The 9,213-nt window shown below is 29.3% G+C and overlaps 1 protein-coding gene across 2 annotated transcripts; it reads left to right on the top strand.

Moving 5' to 3' along the window:
• Positions 1 to 808: 808 nt before the first annotated feature.
• Positions 809 to 8,151, top strand: LOC129898549 (probable membrane-associated kinase regulator 6). Of its 2 annotated transcripts, XM_055973131.1 has the most exons (4): positions 809 to 1,112; positions 2,379 to 2,440; positions 6,500 to 7,047; positions 7,752 to 8,151. In XM_055973131.1, the coding sequence occupies exons 3-4, from the start codon at positions 6,525 to 6,527 to the stop codon at positions 7,760 to 7,762; spliced, it is 534 nt and encodes a 177-aa protein (XP_055829106.1). In that variant the 5' UTR covers positions 809 to 1,112; positions 2,379 to 2,440; positions 6,500 to 6,524; the 3' UTR covers positions 7,763 to 8,151. The 2 variants fall into 2 exon arrangements, with proteins under 2 accessions (XP_055829106.1, XP_055829107.1); XM_055973132.1 differs by lacking the exon at positions 2,379 to 2,440.
• The last annotated feature ends 1,062 nt before the right edge of the window (positions 8,152 to 9,213 follow it).

Genomic DNA, 9,213 nt, shown 5'->3' with positions numbered 1-9,213 from the left:
ATCAGATTATTTTAATAAAGAAAGATACCCAGCCTATCACTTAATACAGTTAGAAAAATCAACAGATTTTTATATTACTCATAATGATAAAACTATTAAAGAATTTAACAAATTCACTGAAAATGATATCCATTATCGAAGAGCCATAGGACTCAGGGTAATACTACAAGGAATTGATATTTGTTCGAAAAAAGGATTCAGAACCTATGGAGGAGAAAAGATGCACTCCTCAGTTTTGATAGCACCTGCGAGAAATACTCCTCTCGCAGCAGCTCGATATTTACAAGCCAAATATAACATGATTGAAAAAGGTATTTTAAAATCAAGTCCTCAGACACAGAAAAAATTATGCCAACTAAAACAATATACCAAAGGCACGTGCGAATTCTGCTCTCCAAAAAAGGAGAAAATAATTGAAGATGCCATGTCAACATCGTCCGAATAAAAAGGCAACAAGTGGACGATGAGAAGAAGGCATCAGAAGATAAGGCTGAAGGAAAAACGTAGAAGATAAGAGAAGAAAGAAAAACAGATAAGGATAAAGAAGATGATAGAGACATGAGATAATGACCCCTTTTGTCATGATTTAATAATGTAAAGAAAGAGGGGCCCATCTAGCTTGTTTTTTTTAATAATGTAAGAAAGAAACGTATGTAAGTTTCTTTTCTTTTTCTATTGTAAAGTATTAGGTAGAGGTCACTTTCAAGTTTATTTAAACATGCTGAAATATAGGTTTGAAGTCTGTCGTCGCCTCAGTCTATATAAGAGGCAGTAGTCTGTAAACAAAGGGAATGAAGCAAAAAATCGATCAACTCTTGAAGCTTCTCTCTTTGTAAAATATACTCACTATCAGATATGAATAAAAACTAAGAAGTTTTTGAGTTACTTTCTTGAGCAAATATTATTATTACTGTTATAATAATTTTCCTTTTATAAAAAGACAACTCTCCCCTTCCATATCACCCTTACGCCTTAGAGTAAAAAACGAACTAAGGCTGTGATGAGTTATACTGTAGGAACGACAGAGAAGTTATCTGTTTTCAGGTTGGGACTGCGATGTCTGGTAAAAATCTCATCGGATACCCGGTGTAATTTTGGTCAAAGCGGGATAGGTATGAAAGCGTGTTGGACCCTTGACTTTTTATTTAAGTTGAAATATTATACTGTTATAATATTACACTGCTCTTGAAAGTTACTCTGTTTTAATCATTATGTTAATTTTAGACATAACATATTCCTTCTCAAAAGGTTAAATTTTACTTGTTAAAAAAGATAATAACATTGTTAAATATGAAAATATACCCACACGGATACTTGAATTATCGAACCAGCGATTTTCTGGACCCCCTCTCCCCGTTGGTATCAGAGCCATGATAGATGTTAAAGACGTAGAGGTAGATATTACTCAAAACATGTTCTTGCCCTCATTAGATATTAATATTAGACAAGAAAACAGTGAAGATAAATTTGATAAAATAACTAACTCTTTAAGATGTGATAAAAATTTTAATAACATAGATATACAATGAAAAGGCATCCCTTTTTATTATTATTATTATTGTTGTTGTTGTTGTTGTTGTTGTTGTTATTCTTATTCTTATTATTATTATATTATTGGAATTGTTGTTTGTGGCTACTTTTCCATGAACCTTAATTGGTTTGATGTTCATGATTATTTTTTATGCATGTTTTGAGTAAAGATGTTGACTTTTAATATGCATTAATAAAAAGAGTGGTTTGAATTAATACTGTATATGTATTTTATCGAGTTTTGAAAGAGTAAAGTATTGAGTTTAAATGAATTTGTTTCTTTGAATTAAATGATGTTTTGATGAGATATAAATGATGTTTTGAAGTGTGATGATTGATGAGGGGGTAATGAGATAAGTTTGATGTTTAAAATTAAAGTCCAATGAGACTAGATGATGAGGTTAGTATGAGCACATATTTTGGGAGTAGTACTGAGCACCGAGTTGGGTAAAAGTTTAATTGACTCAAACCCCAGAACTACGTAGCCAGCGTAGGATGGAGGTTATGCCTCTTATGTCCCAAAAAGAAGACGTTGATGATTGGATCCAAGATGGTGATGTCTTTTACCCTGGCAAGGTATTGGATGGATGTGGCAACGACATCGCTTCGTTGTATCATCACTAGCTCATAAGTGATGGTTGTTAGTTAGAGAAACTCCCAACTGAGTAAGCATTGCTTATTATTATTTTTAAACTTGCATTACATATTGATGTTGAGATGATGTTGAGTTCTGAGCTGAGTCTTCCTGAGAGGAGTTTCTTGATATCTATCATTTCTTTCCTGCCATTTTACATACTCATACATTCCATGTATCGACGTCATTCGACCTGCATCGTTTTATGATGCAGATACAGGTGTTAGAGATCCTCAACAGGCACATCGTTGAAAATCATTACTTTTCAGCTATTTGGTGAGTGCTTCTTATATTTGGAGGAAGTCTTTATCCTTTTATTATTGTTGAGTATTATGTTTCTTTTGAGGTAGCCATGAACATGTCATTAACACCTTCTGATAGTGTTAGAGGCTTCGTAGATAGAGTTTGATGATGTAATTAGAGTAGTTTTCCTTTGAAACTACTTCTTCTAAGTATTATTTCTTTTCTTTGATGTGATGATGGCGAGCCCACATAAGTATTCTTATTTTCACTTAAGTCTTCCGCTGATGAACGAATGAGTGATGAGACCAAGTCGTTCTCTCGGAGGCCAGAGATGGTTTCTAAGTGCCGGCCACGCTTAGGGTACCTTCTCGGGGTCGTGATAGGATTTTATATCTGTCACATGAAATAGGTTAAACATAATAATAAAGAATTAAATTAATCAATGAATTAAATTATCAGAAATTTAATTTAATTGATTGATATCGGTAATTCTAACATTGTGAGTTAAATAAGATTTAATGTTAGATTTCAAAATTAAATCGAGGGGTACAATTACGAATGTTTAATGGAATAATTTGCAATTTATTATGATAGTATCAATATATTTATCTACGAATTAATATCATAATTAGAAGACTCAATTATTAAATTTGTGGGGCCTACTATGCCAAATTAGTTGATGAATTTTGAAAAGAAAAAGAATATTCTAGGAGCAGGAAAATCTACACGTTTTGACTATATTTTACTGATCTTCTAGAATCAGATTTGTAACGTTTTGAATGATATAAACCTCAAAAACTCACACAATATTTTTGGAGAAAAAGACCCCTTCATTGGAGAAATTGATTTGATTTTAGTAGAAAGTTGCAGAACTGGATAACTTTGCTTTGGACGAACTGTGCAATGGCTTCAAGAGTTTAGTAATTTCTTAATCACGTTTTTGATTGTCTAGATATCATGCAAGTTTTATTGATAATTGACATGCTTTTGATGCATATGTTCTTGCACTGTTAGCCTTTAATAGTTTCATAATTCAAGTTTTAAGGTAAATTTTTTTTTGTGATATATATCTTTGATTCTTTTTTGGTATTTTTTTTATAAAGCGATTAGTTTAATTTTTACATACTAATTGTTTTCTTAAGGTACTTAGAAAGTAGCCAAGATCTAAATCTATCGTTTGATTCATTTTCTCAAGTAAAGACTTTAGATTTCTTCTCATAAGTCTAGACGTTGTTACTTGAATCTTGTCAAAAATTTGAACTTCGTGTTCTTAAAAATTCTTGAATTGCTCCTTCAAATTTCGCATATCCTTAGTACTGATTTTAAGTTCTTCTCTATTTTTGCTTTCACACTTCTAAATATTCAATTTTAAATTTGGGATCTCCCTAACCAAATTGTTATCAATAGTCGTGATATAATTTAATAATTATTTTAAAATGTATCCCACATTTGTGTGCATCTAATTATATTTCACAAATATGTGCACGCAATTTTTAAGGATAAATTTTACTGGTGATCTTCCAACTTTGAATTTATCACACAAAAGTTATATTTCTACTTTTTGGCACATCAAAATCATCCGATTTAAATTTTATCAGAATAAAATTACTCCATTTTTATATTTTATCACGTAAAAGTCATTCAATTTTAGCTAAGTTAATTAAAAAATAAATTACATCTAAATTTTTATATTTTGTATCGAAAATATACCATGAGTGCACTTTAAAATAGTAGCCGGCGCTTAATAAAACATACTAAATGGGATTATTCAGAGACCTTTCCCCAAATTGTTTTTTTGTAACACTGATTTTTCTTGTTGACAAAATTGTATTTATCTCCATAATTTGATTTCTTTGTAATAATTTGAAGTCACGGACCATGTCAGCCTCGTAGAGTTTATTTTTGTCATTGATCTGTTGATGTTATAAGAGCAAATCTTTTGCTAATTTAAAAAAGGTTTCATGGAATATACTACACAAATGAGTATATTAATAAGGGCAAATAGGTAAATTACATTTCTATTCATAATAATGAGTTTAAATCAGTACAAAGAAACCAAAAGAAGGAAAGCAAAAAACCTAACATAAGGGAAACTACACAAAATGGACTCTTTAAACAAAATACTTATCATTCCATATCCCTTCCCTAAATAATTCTTTTATATACCTCTTTCCTAAATAATTTCTTTATATACCCCTTCGATCAAACTAATTACCCTTGTACCCCTTTAATTATTTTTAAATTCGCGTGCTGATGTCATGCTGACATCAACGTCCACCCTATATGATATCGATAGAGTATCATATACCGATGGAGTATCACAGAGGATTAAGCTCAATTTTATATGATACCGATATGGAATCAATACACCGACGGAGTATCACAAAGAATATATTTACTAATTGGTTTAATAAATAAGATTGTGATTTTAATAATTTTCTCTTAATTATTTTATTTTTATTTCTTAAAAAAAGAGAGTCAAATCCTATATGATACTGATAAGGTATCAATATATTGTTATGGTATCATTGAGGATTTTAAAAGTGTCTCATTAAGGATTTTCAGTATCATTATAATATACGAATATACTGTGGTAGTATAATTCATGTAATATCGAATGACTTAGAAAAACCTTTATGATACCATCACAGTATATATATACTATGATAGTATCATTCAACATTTGTATGAAACGATCTTTAATGATTATATGAAATGATCCTTAATGATACAATGCCAGTATATGATGATTTTCATGGAGATGTAGCTGAAGGACTGAAGTAGACATCAATGATACTATGATAGTATATAGATATACTGTGTTGGTATCATTAAGGACTGAAGCAGCCTCAATGATACTATGTCAGTTTATTGATACTATGTCAGTCTATTGATACTGCGACGATATCTTACTCACGAATCTCATGCTTTGGGGTATAAATTATAAAGGGATATTTATTTATAGTTATTTTGTTTTTTATGGGGATGAGCTTAGTTTTCCTATTGCATAAACCATAACAAAGATTAGTTTTATGAACAGAAACATTGAGAGGCTTTTCAAAATTATCTCAAATGTAATTACCTTATTTTGCAGTGTCGTGTCATATTTTTAGTACAAATATAAAATTCAGGTTTATGTGATAAAATTAAAATTAAATAACTTTTATGTGATGGTAATATTTACCCCAATTTTTCGTTAACATAAATATCGAATAACTATAATCAATAAGATTTGTCTGTGTAGTTTGTAAGCTTGTGGTACAATTCTCATTATTCTATGGCTTTATTTTAGTTTGGGGATTGTGGACATGAGTGCATAAACATGTTTATTACTAACAGACATTTTAATTCCTTGGCTATTATTGTCGATTTCAATAAAGTCATAGCTTCTTTACGAAGTTTAGTTGTTGTAAATATACTAGAATAAAATTATAATTAAGAGTAAGCTTTAGATGTAATATAATGCATGTTCATGAGTGCAGGTGGGGTTTGCTAGCTTTTCTATTTCTTTACTCCTCCATTTCATTTTATTTTATTAAATATTAATTAAAAAATGGGAAATTTACGTTTTATATTTATTGGGATGAAATATTAATGCCACGTAGCACATATTTTGAGTGTGTTCTTTCGGTTTAGCTTATGTTTATGTATAAACTCCTTTTATACATTATTGTATACTTTTATACAAAATTGATATATCATGTATATGTTTTACATCCCACTTAAGTAACATTTCATAAATTGGGTAATAAGGATGCTTGTTTTTTTTTTTAAAAAAAAAGGTTGATAAATGACTTGTTATTTTTTCTTAACGTTAAATATTTTGTATCAAATTTAGTCAAAATCAGTAATATTTGGGATCGGAAAAGATTAGAGTATCATTTTGTACTGGCTGTATAAAAAAAATGAAATTATACAATCTTCATCTTATTCGATAGTTATAAATAAATCTGTTAATATAAACATTAATTAGTAGTATATCTTAACAACAAACTTCCTTATATCACACGTTAAAGTTTACTACGTACTGTGACCCCATATAAGTTGATGAGACCCCTTCACATATATATATTTTTATGTGTCTTATTGCAGAAAATTAAAATCAAAACGATTGTGGATGGAAAATTCCGAGGAGTGTGATGAGAGTAATTTGTCATACAATTGGTCAGTGAACACAAAGTTTGATAGGATGGAATATGAGGAAGAAGCTGCCTTCATTGAGATGGATCCCTCACTTTCTCCTTCTAAGAGATTCTCTAATGTCAATAAACATGATTTCATCAATTTCAATTTTCCAATATCTGATCATAAGGAGGAGTCCATAATGAAAAATAATATGTTGTTGGAGGAGCCTTCACAGGTGCATACTTCCTCCTCTAGGAGTAGTGGGATATTCCAAAAGTTGTTGGATTTTCTCAAGCCATTGTGCCAGAAAATAAGTTTTGGGTGCAAAAGTGGTAGTAGTACTAGAGTACTAGAAGGACCAATATTAATGAAGAAGTGGGAAAGTTCAGAGGGAACATCATCTATAACTCCAAGGACAAGCATAGCTAATTATTCTGAGGATGATTGGCGCAGATCTTGTGATTCTGAGGCATCCATTTATGAAGCTGTTCTTCATTGCAAAAGAACTATTAATGGTATGTCATATCAACTTCTTCTCTATATTTACTACTCAATTAACGTTGAATTTGGCACAGTAAGGTTTTCTTCCTTAAACACTAAGCAAGAATATATAAGGTAACTTCACCATGTGCTTTTTGGATCAAATAAGTGATCGCATATCTTTCGATCCGTTACGTTCTTCCTAGCGCGACTCAATTAAAATCATAACTAGTTATGCTTGTGTGTTCAGTCTTTATATATGATTTCAGATAATTCTCACTTTATAATTAATTAATTTGTTGAGTCAAATTTCTCAAATTTATTTTACTTTACAATTGTATTAAATTTTTTAGATGTCTAGTCTTAAGACATGTCGGACATGTAACAAGAACGAGTTGTTGTTTCTTTGTACATTCTTTTACAACGTTCTATATCATGAACTAGAATTTTGGATTGAGTTATGTTCAAAAAGCATTTTCTTAATAATATATACAATCAGTTTGGTATTAAGAAGTATTAATATCTAGTTAATAGATGTAAACTACAATAATATATACACTAACAAAAGAGACATTTAATGGCAATAAATATTTGAGTTAATGTCATTGTATTCAGAGTCCTATATTATTAAATAATTTGTCGCAACATCCTTTAGTTATGGTAGTAATAGATGAAAGTTTTAAATTTATTTGATCATTTTTTCGGATTGGAATACTACCTTCTAATTTGTCTATTTCAGGTGATGAGTAATCAAGTGAAGATTTCAGTACTACCAAGAAAGAAATGAAAGTTTACTTAAATGATATATAGAAGAAAGAAGAAAAAATAGACCAGAGATGTGTGAAGATATTTCCTTTGTGTTGTTGGAAGTTTTGAGGAGACAGAGAATCTTAATGACACATTGTTTGTCCTTGTGTTTTCCCTTTTCTCTCAACGAACAATCACTTTGCGACTTGGAAAATGTTTCCCTTTCTGCTTTGTAAAGTCATATATATGTAATGATGTTTTTATACTTTTGTATCAATTTATGTGGCATTATTTATTAAAATTTAGATTAAAATTTAAAAATTTTAATTCTAAAGATGTCATAACATTTGTATACCTAGAAGACTTTTAAAACTTCAAATGTTCGATATATGATGAGACCACAATTATATATCCACCCGCTTCAAACAAGTTTGAATTCCTACTTCTTTATTTAAGTTCATTTTATATTGTTATCATGCGAAATAAAATGAAGCTCACCAATCTTTTATTTGTCGTATCTTTTAACTAAGCACACATTCATTTAGTGTCAAATTAAACATGCATGTCATATATAGTTGTGTGCCTACAATAATTTTTCATTAGGAAAAATAATAAAATTTTAAAGCTAAGTTATTTTCAAATATATAAACATGTCATTTTTTAAATTGGATTATTAATAAATCATGTCATATAATATGGATAGAGATTACATTATATATGATGATTCAAAATAATTAGGTATCATGTGAAAACTAACACACAAATTTTGAATGACAATAAATCAATACCACAAAAAAAACTAATTTACCATGATTTGATCGATAATATCCATACGGGAGCAGACAAAGAATTGACTAATATATAAAAGAATATAAAAATATCGAGACTAATAATTTTTTCTCCAAAAAGAAATTCTCCATCCCCTAAAAGACTACATTGTAATATTATCAAATTTATAAGAAAGAATCCATAATTTACATAGAACTGCAAAATATTTTTCTCCAAAAAAAGAATTAACCAATATAAATAAAATTGTAAAACCAATTATGATAAATTATTTTATCCTTTCTACTAAAAAGAAAAATTCAAAAGTAATTGATTGATTACTTGGATCTTGGATTGTTCTGAAAATTAGAATGGCGGCTACACAAAATCGCCATTGTCTAAAAATATTTACAACTCCCAAAAAACTGATAATGTTACTATTTGACAAAATCAAACTGCTTTTCTTTAATATGATCTTCCTAATATTAAAATTCATTATAGAAGAAGATTGTGAATATATTTTTCTTTTACTAGTTTTGTGAGTAAGAAATTTTAATTCCTCCCTTTTCAATGCCTAATATATATATAACCAACATGCAAATGAAATTCACATGAAAAATGTCCCAAAAAATCAAGAATATTGATACATTTGAATAGATATTTTTAAAATAATGTTTTTTTTCTTAATC

This window comes from Solanum dulcamara, chromosome 8 (genome assembly GCF_947179165.1).
Source record: "Solanum dulcamara chromosome 8, daSolDulc1.2, whole genome shotgun sequence".
NCBI lineage: Eukaryota > Viridiplantae > Streptophyta > Magnoliopsida > Solanales > Solanaceae > Solanum > Solanum dulcamara.
Note: the sequence above shows the minus strand (reverse complement) of the source record. Positions and strands in the feature narration are given on the sequence as shown.